The sequence below is a fragment of the Crinia signifera genome, chromosome 2 (assembly GCF_055691185.1).
Source record: "Crinia signifera chromosome 2, ASM5569118v1, whole genome shotgun sequence".
In the NCBI taxonomy this organism is placed as follows: Eukaryota; Metazoa; Chordata; class Amphibia; order Anura; family Myobatrachidae; genus Crinia; species Crinia signifera.
The window spans coordinates 163,507,054-163,525,024 of NC_139218.1; the positions used below are offsets into that span (position 1 = coordinate 163,507,054).

The window sequence follows — 17,971 nt, forward strand, 5'->3', positions numbered from 1 at the left end:
AAAATGGGTACTGCACTGTCAGAGGGTTGTGTTTAGCGCCTCCTATTGTCACTCATTGCAGTTCAAATAAAGTTTCTCAGCCCACACCACCAAACACACACTAAAATCCTTTTACATAATGCACTAATTGGGAAAACTAGAGAAAGAAATACTATTTGCACTAATGCAAGTCATCACACAGCATCCCAAAATGGGGATCAGATTTGACCCAACTACACAAATTATTTTTTTTTACAATTAATTGGGATATTTTTTAATCTAAATTCACAATAGCCTTACTAATTTAGTCAAAGTAAAATAAAAAAAAAGGATGAAAACATTATCAATGTTTGGAGTGACTGCAGCAATAGTGTATGAGGACACATCTGTATGTGCAAATGACTACTGTTTAATCCACCATTTATACCATATTAAGAGGTATTTGCTATAAATATACCTTATATAGCTCCTCATCAAATTGGCTCAGCTGAGCAACCTCCTGCATTACTTCTTTCCTCATGAAAAACGGTGTGTAGATGGGTGTGTAGTCTTTACCATGCAGAGTTTGAAGTGCACATTGGATAATAGCCTGCTCCAAGAATACCAGTGGACCCTGTCCAGAAAAAAATCAAATATATTAATTTAAAAATGCAGAATATATGGACACTTAAAATTCCCCAACCCCTCATATTTATTTTATTCTCTTCCGCTGTGGTTATACAACAATTAAAACAGTTGCTTATGGATAGGCAGATTTAACTAAAGTTGCCAAGTCAGAGCTTTGACCTGTAGCTGGAATAGGACATGACCTTTTACTGGACTGAAAATCATTTTACATTCTGAAAATCAGAATTTGAAAATTCACCAATCTAGATGCTTAAGGTGGCAGACATATCCAAAAATTGCTCATAACATCACTAGTTATTCTAGTTCCATCACTGCTCCTTTAATGCACAACACCCATGAAGCCAGAACTTCAAAAGTGTCTGGAAGGAGAAGCAGCAATCCAGTAAAACAAGCAATCCCAAAAAAAACACATTCACAACAGTAGAAAACAACAGTGAAGACAAACTAATCAAAAACCTAGTCATAAATGGAGGATTTAGGAGTGCTGACAGACATACAAGAAACAGATGCTAGATGGACTCAATTTTGGAGACTATCCCACTGGCATACTGAGTGGTCTTAAGGCGATGGCCATTCTGCCTAATCACTTCATATAGTACTATCAAATTTTGTAGAACTTTTGTTCCCAGCTGTGACCTCAGTGGGCCACTGGAAGCTGGAAGAGAAACTTGGGTGATCTGAAGTATCTCTGGTACAGAAGTATCTCTGGTACAGAAGTATCTCTGGTACAGAAGTATCTCTGGTACAGAAGTATCTCTGGTACAGAAGTATCTCTGGTACAGAAGTATCTCTGGTACAGAAGTATCTCTGGTACAGAAGTATCTCTGGTACAGAAGTATCTCTGGTACAGAAGTATCTCTGGTACAGAAGTATCTCTGGTACAGAAGTATCTCTGGTACAGAAGTATCTCTGTAGTCGGAGCAGTGGACAGAGGGTAGGACTAATTTTCGAACACTGAGGGCACAGGTAGTAAAAGGGATTTATGGACTACCCAGAACAGAGGAGCAAAGTCTAAAGTTGCACACACATGGTGCCTATTTTGGCTTCTGATATTGACTATACAGTCCAAATCGTATGAAAAGTTAGCCAAATTCACACAGTGTTTGTACTGCTTGCGATACCTATGTGCAGACTCGCCAGGTCAGTATCTCAAGTAAAAATAGACTCTGCAGGCGAGGCAATTTTGACTATGTTGCATACAATGTACTTGGCAATAGGCAAAATTGCAAGTGGATATAGTCAAAACCAGCTCCATGCACTTTAAGGATATATTGCATAGTCAAAATAAGTCATAGCAAATATCTCACTGTGTGGATGCACTATAACCTGCCAGTGGTCTATTCCAGTGAACCAATAGAGGGGATATGGGTTTCACTGCTACCAACGGGCAGGTTGTGGCCCTCTGTCTGGGTTTCCTTGTTAATACCTGTGACTCCGAGTGGACCTGAGGCTGTAATTGATGGCCAGGATGCCCACTTGGAAACCCCAGGATGTTGGCCTGAGAACCAATAGGCTTGTTCACGTCAATTTTGACAAACAATATTAAAAGATTTTATTATTTTTGTATATTAATAAGTCGTTCCCCAGCAAAAAGATGGTCTTTCCCTCTTCTTTTTTCGGATCCCTGGAGAATGTAATACACTTAAGGACATTGCACATTCAAGGATCTACAAAGAACTGTCTTAAGGAAGAAGATACCTTCTGAAAACATTAAACTGTACTTTCGATGGTCTGAAGCCAAGATGTATCAGACACCAACTGAGAACGCATCATTCCTGAAGAATGGAAATATTGCATCTGCAACAAGTGAAATGCCACAGTCACAGACTTTTTTCTGCAAACGAAATGCTACGATGCAGTGGCCACAGCTACTTCCCATGCCAAGTTTCATTGTGCTCCATATACATACTCAGTCTCAAAAAGGTCACCTGTCAAATCGTAGTGTCCTAAGGCGAGCTCAGGGAGGACAGAAACCTCCCGTGGAATGGCAATGTGTTGCATATGAAATTAATCTGCAGCTTCTATCTTTTCCCTAAGTATTATATCATACCATAATAATCTATACAGATAAAGAACTATAAATACAATAGGCACCTATGGTTGATTTTACATATGAATATTTAGCATATATATTACATGGTCAATCTCATTTACTAATCTGGATAGGTAGGGGGTGTTATTTTTTTCTCCTGCTAGGGCTTACCTCTATCTCATCATGGAGCTGAAAGAGGTGGCCATTTTGTATTTGGAGTTCACCGGGTGCTCTGCATGTCTGCTACTGGATGGCCAGAGAGCACCGCTGTGCAGCATGACCCAATACAGCAGCAGCCAGGTTTCTGCCGCATCCCTGGCACTTGATCAGCACCATTTTCCCTATGTCTGGCGTCTCACTAAGTCCAGAAGGCCGTGCCTTGGGATTTGCATGTGAAGGTGTACCTACTGTATTTTAAAATGGCACTGAGTTGCCTATTCATGCAGCATAAAAATGCTAGAAGCAAGTCTCTCCTTGTGCTGGAGCACTGGAAAGATGGACCTTCCTCAACCCCCCTCATAAGCCTGAAAACACCCAAACAAGGTAAGACCCTTTTTTTTAAGGGCATTAGGGTGTTTTACTTTTTATTTAGCTGGTAAGAGCTTTCCTATTCATTAAGTGATGAAGGTGTTAATCTCCAAGGAATGGCACAATTTTGATACATAGCAAGGAGATTGTTATCCAGGGTAAGACACATCCTACTGGGGATGAAAAAATCCTGAACTGGTGTATTATACCTTAAGCTGTTGCTGAATTAACTTCAGGAACTACTATACCTTTGGAGGATGGTTTGTCCTTTTAGGATGCTATTGATAGTAGTTGGAGAATTCCCTTTAAGAAATTAAATGTTCCTTCTGTAGTGGCCCTTGGCTCTTTAGTAGTAAGTGTCCCAACGTTTCAGGGTCTGGCAGCCACGGATGGGAGACTCCTCATAAGGTATGATTTTGTATCACTTGTTTTGTACACCTTGGCAAAGGGGCTGCCAGACCCTGAAACGTTGTCTTGAAAAAGGAAGTAAACCGACTTCCGAAACGTTGACCCACCAATGCTGTGTTGTGTCTTCTTTTTTTGATGAGACCGTGAGAGTGCCAGACTCTGCCCAGCTATCTACATATATGGGGAACCGACTCTAGTTTCGCGCCACTAATTTTCGTGATAACTATGTTTGGGCTGCCGGACTCACACGGACCCCTGTTGGATGGGGACAAGGAGAATGTGGATAGCAGTTGTGGGTTGGCGCCCCTTAGTGAGACCTTTGGTAATTAGATCTGTATAGCCTTTAGTCAGATTTCCAAACACATGAAAGTAAAGTCCAAGATTCGTACAAATTTATTAAAATGTCTCTGGTTCCACACTACAATGGTGGTTTATCAGACCATAAAAAGTTCAGTGGTATAGTTCATAACAGCACAATAGACGATCCCAATGCGTTTCGTCCCCACACGGGACTTCATCAGGGGTTCGCTATAAACATGCATATATTCATAGTTTATCATCTTACATAACAATTTATACATCTACTATTTTAATAACAACTTAAAAAATGGAGGGACTTTACTTATTTAAAAAACATTTTTACAATTTTGTAGGCCAAAATTGTCGGAATATATCAATTGACAGTTTGTTATTTTACGGGAAGATGAAGAAAAACGAAGAAAAAGGAAGAATTCAGGTTTCCAAGAGGTTTAGAGAGAATTTGAAGAAGATTTGTAAGTTACAAATGTATAGCAGTCCCACCAAGTTACAAGTCCAGAAGGGAAAGCTATATAATACATAAGTGCCTCAGAGGGTTATGCGTGTAGAACTTAAATATGATAGGCTTGCCTGAAGAGGTGAGTTTTCAAAGAAAGCTTGAAAGTTTGGAGGCTAGCGGAGAGTCTTATTGTGCGTGGAAGGGCATTCCATAGGATGAGAGCAGACCGATGAAAGTCCTGTAATAGTGAATGGAAGCTAGTGATCCGTTCAGAAGAGACACGCAAATCTTGTGCAGAGCGGAGTGGTCGAGATGGGAGATATTTTGTGATAAGTAGAGAGATATATGCTGGTGCAGTATGGATAATAGCTTTATATGCTAGTAGAAGTGTTTTGTATTGAATACGGTAAGATACAGGTAACCAATGGAGGGACATGGCAGAGTGGATCAGCAGACGATGAGCGTCTTGCAAGGAAGATCAGTCTAGCAGCAGCATTTAAAATGGATTGTAGTGGGGAGAGTCTGTTCTTGGGAAGACCAGTTAGGAGACTATTCCAATAATCAATGCGGGATATAATAAGTGCATGGATAAGAGATTTAGTAGTGTCTTGTGTGAGATACGGTCGTATTTTGGATATGTTTTTTAGATGCATGTAACATGATTTGGAGACAGATTGAATGTGGGGAAAAAAGGACAGGTCAGAGTCGAGGATGACCCTTAAGCAACAAGCTTGTGGGGTAGGGTAGATTGTCGAGTTATCAACAGTTATGAAGATATCAGGACGGTAACTGTTCTTAGTTGGCGGGAATATAAGTAATTCTGTTTTGGAAATATTAAGTTTGAGATGGCTAGAAGACATCCAAAATGAGATGGTAGAGAGACATTTAGAGACTCGGCCCAAAACCACTGGTGACAACTCTGGGGTTGGTAGATAGATTTGAGTATCATCTGCATAGAAGTGATACTGAAATCCGAAAGAGCCGATTAGTTTGCCAAGCGAGGAGGTATAGATTGAGAGAAGCAGAGGACCTAAGACTGAATGAAGCGGGTCTAATAGGGTGTTACAGTTAAGAAAGTTTGTGAGGTGAGAGTAGACAAGTCTCTCGAGTAGCTTGGAGAGGCATGGGAGCTGAGAGATAGGACGATAGTTAGAGAGAGAGTTAGGGTCAGAATTGTGCTTTTTCAGAATGGGAGTAATGCACTGCATGCTTGAGCAGACAGAAAAGTACCACTAGCAAGAGAGATTGCAGACTTTAGTTAAGCTTGGAATAAGCACAGGAGATAGATTTTTAATGACTTGTGCAGGTATAGGATCAAGAGGAGAGCTAGTAGAGTAGTAGGATAACAAGAGTGCGGATACTTCCTTTTCATTTGTGGGCTCAAACAAAGAGAAAGTGCCAGAGGGTTCAGGTGTGGAAGAAAGAGGGTTAGAGGTTGTGGAGCATACCATTTCATCTCAGATGTTATCAATCTTGTCCTTAAAATAGGAGGCAAGTTCTTGTGCACTGATGGTAGCTGGTGGGGGAGGAGGGGGAGGGTACAGAAGAGACTTAAAGGTCGCTTAGGGTTGGTGGCATGAGATGCGATGAGAGATTGGTAGTATGTTTGTTTGGCCGTGTCCAAAGTATTGCAGTAGGAGTGGTAGCTAGTCTTATATGTGAGGAAATCAGTCATATTACGATATTTACGCCATTGGCGTTCTACTTTACGTGACTGATTATGTAGTTGTCTTGTTGTTTTGGAGTGCAACGGTTGGCATTTAAGCCTACGTGGGGTATAATGGGTAGCTGGAGCCACTTCACCAAGGGCTGTTTCAATAGTCAGGTAGAGGTGGGAAACAGCAGAGTCAGGAGAGGTAAATGTAGAAATTAGTTAGGCTGTTGTTGGAGGGAGGTGGAAAGTTGTGGAAAATTAATATAATTAGTGTTTCTGCGGGTTAGAGTAGGCATGCATGATTTCTGTGAGCTTGAGGTAATGGAGGAGAGTGAGAGGGTAATGAGATTGTGATCAGAGAGAGGGAAGGGAGTGTTAGTAAAATCAGAGACTGAGCACAGCCTGGTGAAAACAAGGTCAAGGCAGTGGCCTTCCTCATGAGTAGAGGCGTCGGACTACTGGGAGAGGCCAAGAGAGGAGGTTAGAGAGAGGAGTTTGGAGGCATGCAGAGATGGTGGACTGTCAATAGCAATGTTGAAGTCACCCAGGATGATAGTGGAGATGTCAGAGGATAAGAAATGGGGGAGCCAGGCAGAGAAATGTTCCAGAAATTTGGATTTGGGAAGCCCAGGTGGGTGATAGATAGCAGTAACATGCAGACAGAAAGGGGAAAAAACCCTAATGGAGTGTACTTCAAATGATGTAAATGTGATCATGTATAAGTAGTTACTGTTGCGCAGACACTATGAAGTAACTCCGTACAAAAGTAAAGTGTCTCTAGCCTTGTGGGCAAACCGCTACATATCCAGATCAACCTTGGTTTCTAATACGGATAATAGCCACAAGTTATTCAGACTGGGGAGCGCACATTGTACATCGCAAAGGATGAGTAAACTGGTCTTTATAGAAAGCCTGATGTCTTCAAACTTGAGAGGCAAATGTTTATATAAAGAATAGATCAAAACGGCTTAGCTCTTATGTTGTGTACACACGGGGGAGATATATTGCTTGCAATATATTGCTCAGTGTACTTGCAATATATTTCCGCAATATATTTCTCAGCAATATATTGCTCAGTGTCCAGTTTTTCAGAGGGACCAGCAATTTTCCATGAAAATTGCTAGCAATTTTGACTAGATTTTTTTTACCCTCTATTTAAATTCATTTATGATTGACATGGGTTGGTGTGGGGCAGCATGGTAATGCTCATGCTGCCCACCGATGGTGCAAATCACCATCGATGGGCAGCATGAACATAATCATGGTGCCCAACACCAATGCCCCCTTCATTTTAAATGTGGTGACATACTATTGGTGTGGGGCAGCAAGGTAATGCTCATGCCGCCCACCGATGGTGCAAATCACCATCGATGGGCAGCATGAACATAAACATGCTGCCCAACACCAATGCCCTTTAAATACAGCCTATGCACTTACTGGCTAGTGCGGCTGTGGGGCGCGCAGGAGGTGTGGGTGCTGGCACAGTGGGGGGGGGGGGAGATTTGCGCAGCAGCTTCTGTGCTGTATGGGCAGGGACGGAGGAGGAAGCAGGAAGCAGGGGGGGGGGCCGTGTGTCACGCTGTGACAGGGCGGGTGGACGGGTCCCGGCCGGCGTGTCAAGCTGTGACAGGGCGGGTGGGCGGGTCCCGGCCGGCGCTGGAGGCTAGATATCGCTGGTCTCTGGTGCACAGTACTTTGTGCACCAGCGACCAGGGATTTTTAGCAAGAATCGGAGGAGCAAGCTCCTGCGACCAGCGACCATGAAGGGCTGGCCGCGGGAGCGCGCTCCCAGCCATTTATCGCTGGCTGCACAGTAAATCACTGGCAATATGGTCGCTGAGCGACCATTTTGCCAGCTATTTCATGCATAATTGCAGCCGTGTGTACACAGCATAAGTCTTTTCAGGCAATGTTATTGTTATAAGCATATATGAAGAGCCGGATGAGTGAATAAACAATGAATGTGAATACTACTCATCAACCAAAATTGGAGACGCAAAGTTCTCTTGGAGAAGGGGAACTGAGCAACAGTTTTCCTGTGGTTCATAACAAGTTTGGCCAGCCAGATGTGGACCTGAAGGCAATTCATTGTATTCCAGATTCTATCTTTCCAGAATGTCTGCAGTGGACACCTTTTTAATTTGGTGGAAGAATCGCGTAGGATGTAGGTTTCCTCCTTTTTTACTCTAATAAGTCGCATACGGAAGATAATAGGATCAGCTTGAGGTTATAAAATCGTCGTCCCACCTTTATGGCCAAGGAGAACAATGGTTCACAACAGCCTTGAAAAAGTCAATGTGGTAACCCTTGACATTACCAATTATGCGAGACCTCATACATAAGGGTCAGACATACCATCCAGATTGAAGGGAACCTGTTGAGGCAGAATCAATTGAGCAAGTAATCCAGATTGTATCACAAGGAAGGAAGTTTTTTCTCACGCATATTATAAAGTCTGGCATAGATATTTATGGTTTGAAGGGGGAACCTCTGAAAGATCCCTAACTCCAGAATGGCGCAAGTCATTACGCAGGAATTGTAAGATTTCTCACCAGGGCTAACTTCCCATAGGGGACAGAAAGTGCCCTAAGTATACTCCTAGATAGAAGATTGGCAGATGGTGCTGTAATTAAGAAATTCTGCTACGCCGTTAAAATAATGCGACCGCCCATCAAATCCTTTGTGGTTTCTTGGGACTTCAATTTAGGCCTTATGCATTCATGAAACAACCCTTTGAACCATTACTAGAGAATCCTTTCAAATTCCTGACTTGAAAGAATGTATTTTGAGCAATTATGTCAATGAGTAGAGTATGTGAATTATATGCTTTTTTTTTTTCTTCTATTAATTACATTTTTATTGAAGTGTTTAATTTGGAACACTAAAACAGAGAAAATCAAAACAGACAAAAAAAAAAGTAAATGTACATACAGTAGATCACGTGAAATATGTCAGGTAGATTAGATTATATCAGGACATCAACATACCTAAATGATGAACAAAACAGAAAATGGTGAACAAAACCCCCAAAACTGAGCACCATAAGGAGCTCAGGGCCAGACAGGACCAGAAGATGTGTAAAATATTCCCCACCCCACCACATTGCCTCCAGCATAGGCCCTTATTCTGCTTCGTGCGGTAACGGCCGCATGCGGCCGTTCCGCCGATGTTTTCGGTCTGCGCATGTGCAGAGGCTACTCTGCGCATGTGCAGCCGAATTCGCCGTACACGTATTTTGTCCGCCGCAAAGGGGGTGGATAGGGGCGTGAGGGGCTACGAAGCCTCATTTGCATATGCATACGCCCCGCGTTTCATGGGCGTTCCCATGCAAACGCGGGGCGTACGCATGCTAATGAGGCTATGACGCGTGGGTACAGGGCGGGCATCTGACATCGCCGGATGTCAGCTGCCCGCCCCCATACAAGATTTCACACGGACAAGTGTCCGTGTGGTCTTGTGTAGCGGGACCTGGTGGAGCGTGCGGCCCTGCATTCGATGTTCGGCGACCATCGAATGCAGGGGCTGCTCCCACCATGGAGGAGGCGTATCCCCGTACACATTCATGCGGATCGCCACATGTCCGCGTACGGACGGCCGTGGCGATCCGTATGGAAGGCGGGGATTCGCCTGGTGCGGTCAGAGCCGCATATGCGGCTCCGGCCGCACCGATCAGAATAAGGGCCATAGAGAGGAGACCAAAGGCCAAAACTTATGGAGTCGGTCTGGGGTAAGAGCAGCTCTGTGGACCAGCTTAAAATACATCTCTGAATGATTAACACACTTTGATACTTTGAAACAAGAGCGAAAAATGGATTTCCACACCTCTTCAGAGAATGCGTTTGGCAAATCTTTTTCCCATTGATGCTGAGAAGGGAACCTCTTATTTGAACCTATAGAGATCATGTGTCTATACCAGCGAGAGATGCCTCCTTTTGCGGTTGTAGAATCAAAGAATGACAACAAAACCTTAGGTATACAAAGCTTAACTGGGGATTTAGGAAGGAAATTGCCAAGCCAATGTCTTATCTGTAAATATTTGTAGAAGTCTCGTTTCGAGACCGGATATTGCTGTTGAAGTTGGGAAAAGGGCACTACCATTCCGTCCAAGAGGAAGACTTGTACTGACAATAAACCTAAGGGGACCCAGAAATCTACATTTAAGTCAGGGATTAGGGCCGCTAAGGATGTTAAAGATAGTTGTGGGGAATCCAGAGACGTTCTTCTAGCGGAGGACTGGGGGTCCCGAATTTTAAATTATATTATTTTGCAGCAGGACTAGCGCAACACGTCCTCTGGAACAGGCCTATCTCGGAGAGGGTGTGGGTGGGAAAAGAGTTGCAGACTCTTACACTTAACTGTTTCTTCTCTTTTGTGGCTCCCCAGATCTATTCGCCCTAAGTTTTCCAAAGCTCATCCTTTAATATCACACTCCCTAGACATATGGGATACGTCCATTAAATTATTTAAACTCTTGTCCCTTCCTAGCCCCCTAATTCCCTTATATGATAATCCTGATTTTCGTCCGGGATGCTCTCCCAAGTCCTTTAGCAACTGGTGGAAAAATGGGATTATTTTTCTAAACGCTATTTCTCATTCCCCCTCTTTTCCTACATTTGCAGAGATACAAACTAAATACCCCATCCCTCACAAATGTTTCTTCCAGTTTCTCCAATTGAGACACTTTCACTCCTCAGCTAATGCTCAATTATCTGATAGACCTCTCACTCCACTAGAACATCTGGTTTTCCACAGAGCCTCCACAAGGGGTCTAATATCAACTTTATACCTCTCTTTATTCCCCCAGCTTTCTAATATTAGAGTCTCTTTTGAAAAAGCTTGGGATCTGACTTGGGGGAAACGTTGGATGATGAAGACTGGTCTGATATTTATTCCAACGTGGCCTCCAGCTCGATTTGTGTAAGGCTAAAAGAGAATGCCTATAAACTACTCTATAGAAAGTATTATGTCCCAACTAGACTCAACAAAATGAAACCTGAGGTCTCCCAAATATGCTGTAGATGTGGGAATTCGGATGGCACGTTCTTGCATATCTGGTGGAGTTGCATGACTCTGGTTCCCTTGTGGCAGGATTTGACAGCTTTAGCCAGTTCAATAATATCCATTAAGATCCCCTTTAAGGCGAGCCACTTTCACCTTTCTATGGATATCCCAGATGCAACCCGTGCTCAAAATAAACTGTTTAGTCATATGGTACTAGCGGCCAGAACTGCCATAGCAGGACACTGGAAATCTTCAACAATTCCATCTTTGGATGAAATTATAGCTAAGATCTGGCATATCCATTCTATGGAGCATATCACTAGCATCCTGAAAGGCTCCTCCAAAAAATGTATTAAGGTCTGGGATCCCTGGACTAGTCATTTTAATATTCCCCCAGCCTTCCAATAGGTATTCCGTTTCTGTTGGGATGTTTCCTTTCCCATCGCCCCGCCCAGTTCATCGAGGCCAGTCGGGTGGAACTTCCCTTCCCTTTCCTCTTACCCTTACACTTCTTTTCTTTCCAGTTCTATTCTCACCATATCGTTTGATAAATATCTTTTAGTTTTTCTTTCTTAACTTCGCTATAAAATTTAGTGACATTAGAACATCAAAACATTTTATTTCTGATCACAAAAAAAAAAGAAGAAGGTTGTGTTCCCTCAAAAAAGACCATCTCTAGATAGATTAGAGACCGGTTTATATTCATATAAAAGTATAAGGGTCCAGAGGTTCAGGTGTTAATCAATGCACACTCAACCAGAGCTGTGGAGACTTCTTGGCCTAGGAAGACTCAGGTTTCCTTAAAGGACATTTGTGAAGCATCACCTTGGTCGTCTATTCATACGTTCTCTAAACCGTGCCCGCAGCGTGGCGAGCCCGCAAGGGGCTTTGTTGTGCTCACCATGCTGTCTGAGTCCGGGCAGTCGGGATCCAGACGTCGGGCTAATGACTTTCAGGATCCCGACTGTTGTACCACACCCGAATTTTCCATGCTATGCTTCAGTGCCCGGCTTGGCTCGGGATTGCCGCTGTTGGCGCTTGGCAGTGCCACTAAGTTGATCGCTGAACTCTGCTGCCAGATCCCGGGAGACAGAGTGGTGGTTTTTTTTAGGGATCGCTCCCCCCTAAAAAAACTCGCACAGTGGGGAGCGCTACCTAAAAAAAAAAAAAACAATGAAGGGCTTAACACTGTTTTTCTTTTCTTTTTTTTATCATACCCCACCCCTCTTTCTACACATACAGTACTTCCATCTTCCAGTAATGGGAGGGTAAACCATTTCAGTTTTTGTTTAACATTAACAATGACCATTACTTGTTAAACATGTCCAATACAGTACCACATACTCTATGTAATTTCAGAAAAAACATATCCATCTTTAATGAGACATGTATAGTATTCGATAAAAGTGGCAGAAAAACAACTTGGCTTAGTTGCACGTCAATTTCAACTTTTGGATACTGCACCTTATCAATGCACTCCCCTAATCTTAGTTATAGGCAGATATTCAATGCTGTTTGCGAGTGGTGACAGCGAGCAGGTCTCCCTGCTCGCTGTCACCACTCACCCTGACAGCATTCAACACACCCTCCGCATACGCCAATTCCCCCTCGCTCCGTTTTTTGAGCGAGGGAGAATTGGCGGATGCGGCTCCAGAAGCAGCGAGACTCGCGGCTAAAAACTGCGAGTTTTCTGCAGTAGCCACGGGTCTCGCTGTTTTGGGGAATTCTTGCCGTCCTGTGACAGCGAGGATTTCCCCAGAACGTTGAATAGAGCGAGTGGCCGGCGCGGGGGTTAAACAGCGAGGATCGCTGGTTTTCTGCAATCCTCGCTGTTTAACCCCCTCGCCGGCCGCTCGCTGCAGCATTGAATACCCCCCATAGACTCATTGCTCAAAGTTTAAGCACATATTTCTGTACGGATATTGTTTAACCAAATATATTAAATTGTGTTTTCTTCTTTTAAAAACTATGTATTACTTATTAAACCCAAAAAAATAAGACGACAAAACACTCACCTTCAGAAAGTATCCCCTGCTGCCAGCTACTACTGCACCTTTCTCCCCTTCAAAGCCATCCACCATGACCACAAGGTCAACATGGGAGTATTTTTTACGTTCACCACAGTCTCCCCATGTGCGTTCAACTTTATTATCATTGTCCTAAACATTAAATGAAGGCAAAAGTGAACTCCCACTTAATACAAGAAACAGCAAAAGACATGAAATAATATTTAGTTTGACTATACATTCCAATTTATCCTTCTGACAGAGATTTCAGTTATACACCTTTTTGATTTACTGGTATAGCCAAAACAGAGTCTGGATTGAAATTTGTTTTGAAAACAAACATGAAATCTAAAGCAAAAAACCCAAAACAAAGACACAGAAAAATACCATATGCCTTCCCAAAAATATTTTTCTCTTTTAGGTTATACCTGAACAGTTCCTACATTCATCAAAATAGCATCCTAAAACGTACTACTATGAGATGCATTTTAACGTAAAATGTTGCACAAAAAGAAATTTCATGTTAAAAGTGCTTTTTAACGTGACTGTGGCAAGGATGCATGATTAGGCATCTTTAGTTCTGTTTGACAAGCATTGGCCCAAACCCCCTACAACTGCACCATCTACACTGCAAGGGGCTGTACGTACAAAAGGACAGGGTTGCCTACTTTTCTAGTCTTCTCTCCGGGAGAAGACCAGAGAGAAAACTTTCAGCAGCAATTTGGGTGGGGGGTGGGGCTGTGCTTGATCCTGATATCATCAAGCCCGGCCCCCAGGACTGCAAATATTCACAAATCTCCTTGAGGGGGCAGAGCTAAAATGGCAATTATGACATTTTAACATTTCCTGACTAAATGCTCATACACACTGGGCGACTGAGCTGAAAGCAGCGCAGTTTTTTTTGTTTGAGCTGTTTACAGCTCGAAAGCCGGCCAATGTGTATGCGATGAATGCTGATGCGTGCTCTCACATCATTGCTGGCCCTGATGGGGTGAAAAGCTTTCCATAGCGTCCTGCTAAAGATAGTCGTCTAACCCGGGCTAATGGGCTGGGTTGGAATTCCAAGGGTGGGAGGAAGGGCCATTTTTTTCAGTACATTTATATTCTTGGGGCCGGATTCAGAAATGATCGCTGGGCGGCTTATATTCAGAGTCCAGTGAACAGGTAAACACCGCCTGGACTCGGAGAAAAGGCTTTATGGTAAGTACAAAATCCCTGTTTCTCCTTCATCCACTAGGTGTCACTGGAGTTACACTGGGGACGTCCCAGAGCTTCCAACATAGGCGAGAGAGCGCTGAGACCCCCATAACACAGAACAGCCAACTGAGTTGCTGGTGCCGCAAAGATATCAATCCAGTAGAACTGTACAAAGGATTGATGACCCGATCAGGAGGCAGCTCTATAGAGCTGCTGAATAGAAAACTCCTCAGGCAGCCGCCCACAAGGTTCCCTTAAGAGCGCGTTGAATGTACTGAGCTGGAAACTGGAGGAGGTTGAGCATCAGCGACACAAGACCGCCGGATGGCAAGATGAATCCATCTGGCCAAAGTCTGCTTAGACACTGGCCAGTCACGCCTTACAAGATCATACATGATCGCAAAACATCAGACTTTGACGGAGGCTGTCTGAACAACAGAAAAAGAGCTAAGACTCCATACAGAGACCTTGCGTCAGGTGCGTAATCCAAAAATCCCCAATTGGCCAAGAGATATGTAAAACCAAATCGATCATAGGCAGAAGAGAGGCTGGAACGGAGCTCCACATGGTCCGTCTGAAAAAACAGAAAATAGGGACCAACAGGACAGAGCCCCTAAATCAGAGACATGCCTGTCCGAAGTCAAGGACAGCAAGAGCACGTTTACAATGTAAAAAAACTGTAAACAGGCTCAAAAACTGAGGATTGCAAAAATCCGAATACCAAATCCAATTCACACGGGCCGTCTCTGACGAAAATGGGGTTGCAACCACAACTCCCCCCAGGAAAACAATGAGCACCTTTGGTAACCGAGCCAACTTCTTTTGAAAGCGCCAAGACCTGAATCCTCCAGATCCAAGACGCAACACAGAAAGCAAGACCAGCGTGCAAAAACAAAAGAAGGCGTGTGGTCTTAAAGGGAGTAGTGGAGACACCACGCCCCTTGCACCAAGACACATAAGCTTGCCAGATTGTGGTAGTCGACTTTTTGGTCGCAGCCTAGTAGGGATAACCGCAGTAGACAGTCCCGCACGCCTCAAGCTGCACCTCCCAGCAGTTTTAACGAAGATGCCTTATGTCTGGAAGGGATGCGGTCAATTTGCCGGCGGTCGGGATCCCGGCGTTCAGAATCCCGACACTGGAATCCCGACCGCCAAAATCCCGAAACTTTCTCCCTCCGTGGGTGTCCACGACACCCATAGAGGGAGAATAAAATAGCGTGCCGAGCGCAGCGAGCCCGCAAGGGGGGGGGCGATCCACGTCCCCCCCATGTCGGGATTTCGGTGGTCGGGATTCCAGTGTCGGGATTCCGACCGCTGGGATCCCGACCGCCGGGATTACGTATCGGATCCGTCTGGAAAGACGACAGGTTCCTGGCTGAAAAGGTAATCTTGAAGAGGCAGAGGCCACGGCTCGTCTATCAACAGAGCTGTCAGATTGGTGTACCCAAGACCGGCGAGGACAGTCCAGAGTAATCATGAGAATCCTGACCAGGGCCGGCGCTACCCACTCAGCAAGTCCTGCAAAGCAGGGAGGCGCAGTGCTGGATAGGCGCTCTGCTCTCCTACAATGCTGGACAGGACTGCTGCTGCTGCTGGCTGCCGCAGCCTGCGCCTGTCTGGCTATGACAGGCTGTGGCAGCATGAAGAGCGGGCAGCGCCTGGTCTGTCCTCCTCTACATCTACCCACAGGGAATACATCACCACTGCGGGGTTGTGGGTGGCCCACTGAGCCTGTGATGTAGCCCGAGCTGCTGCTGACAGGAAGTCAGTCTCTGTGCTTTGTTTGTGCCTGTACATCGGGAGAGCAGAGAGCTGTCAGCCAGGGCTCTGCTGCTACTTCCTGGAAGCTAGCCCCGCCCACCACTGACTGAGCTCCATGAGGCCAGCAATTGCTCTGCAGCACTTCTTGCTGCGGTACCGTGAGTGCTGTGAATACTCGGGGAGTCAGGGGCTGTATATAAATTTGTGTGATTGGGTGTAATACAATAGTGATATGTGGGGGCTGTATATTATGTATGTATGTTTGTATGTATGCATATAATCATGTGTGGGGGAGGGGCGACTCTGTAATGTAATAAAGTGATGTGTGTTCTGGGGGCTGTATATAATATGTGTGCAGGGGAAGGGGGCTCTGTAATGTAATACAGTTATGTGTGTACTGGGGGCTGTATATAATGTGTGTGAGGGAGGTGGGGGCTCTAATGTAATATTTATTTATTTATTAGCAGTTTCTTATATAGCGCAGCATATTCCGTTGCGCTTTACAAAGTACAGTGATGTGTGTGCTTGGGGCTGTATATAATGTGTGGGGGGTGCTCTGTGTGTAATATAATACATTGATGTGTGTGCTCAACTGGCTGGGGGGATGTGTATAATTTAATATAATAATGTGAGTAGTGAATGTAATATGGGGGCGGATGTGTGTAATGTATCATAGTGGTGTGTATATGGGGTGTAATATGGGGGATGTGTTTTATGTAATGGCAGTGTGTACTGGCTGTAATATGGGGGGAGGGATACTCTTGCATCCTGCGGAGAAATTCCCAGGCAATTCCCAGAGTCTACAGCTGCCGAGAAACCTACATAATTCTACCTGATTCCCCCACTGCCATTGCGAATATAGGTCATCTGGATGTTCCAGAGCCCCCACTGCCCCGGCCGAATAGAAAGAGGCCGCCCACTGCAGAGTAAGGGGTAGTGGTGGCCGTGCCTGGAAGGCGTACCCTTACTCTGGCACTGTGCCTGTAGCAGTTCCTCAAACTGCAGCAACAGGTGGGGACCTCTCAGAGTGGGGGTTCCATGCCCATGAGCTTCCCTCCTCAAGCCAGCTCTGCCAACTGTGCCACATTTCTAATTTTATTTAGGTGTAAAAAAAATAAATCAGCTAAAGAATTCAAATTGGTGCAGCAAAGGTCTCCTGGATCCTCCCTGGTTATTGGTGTGTGCACGGTGAGACTGGTCCCTCCAAGGTGAGCAGCCGTCTTACTGCATACAGCAGCTGTCTAGGTTCCTCCCTGGTCTAACTCTCTTTCTCACACTCAGATTCTCCACTATCCCTCTCACACTCTCCCTCTATCTCACTCCCACACTCTCTCTCACACACTCTCCTCTAATGCTCTCTCACACCCACTGTTTCCCTCTCTTTCACACCAACACTCTCACTCTTAGATTTTCCTCTATCCCTCTCACACTCTCTTTCACACTCTCTCCTCTAACTCTCAGACTCTCCCCCCTCTCTCTATCACACACACACACACACTCCTTGTGAGGGAGTGTATGTGAGACACACACTCTCCCCTAATCTTGCACTTCCTCTCTCAAGACTTTCTCCCTCTCATACTCACTCTCTCCCTCACATCCACTCTCTCCCTCTGTCTCAGACTCTGGGCGGGATGTACTAAAGGGAAAATGTGGTAAAACCCCTGTTTTACCGCATTTTTCTATGTATTAAAACCCCGCCGTCACGATACCACATAGTAGGATATCGCCTTTGGGTGGTGATACCTTATAGAAGCCTATGGGCTTCTTTTCGCCGCCTGACGCCTCCGCCGCAAACCCGCCGACCCCCCTCTCCCCCTCCCTCTGGCTTACCTTAGTCCAGGTCCTCATGGACCAGGAAGATAAGGCCTTCCTCCCCCTAGTACAGCACCCGGACGTCCTTCTGGCTACAGGGGGGGGGGGGGGGGAGACCACAATGCCAGCCGCATATGTTAGTACATATGCACTGGTATCGCGGGGGCCGGGTGGCGATGTATATTAATACATCCCGTCCTCTATCACTC

At 44.9% G+C, this 17,971-nt stretch overlaps 1 protein-coding gene across 1 annotated transcript in view; it reads right to left on the minus strand.

Moving 5' to 3' along the window:
• SARS1 (seryl-tRNA synthetase 1) overlaps positions 1 to 17,971 on the minus strand; it is a 97,163-nt gene that overhangs the window by 30,497 nt on the left and 48,695 nt on the right. The window contains exons 5-6 of the mRNA XM_083173158.1: positions 13,002 to 13,145; positions 437 to 592 (exon numbers count right to left, since the gene is read on the minus strand). Of these exons, the coding sequence (XP_083029284.1) occupies positions 437 to 592; positions 13,002 to 13,145 (300 nt within the window). The remainder of the gene's footprint in view (positions 1 to 436; positions 593 to 13,001; positions 13,146 to 17,971) is intronic.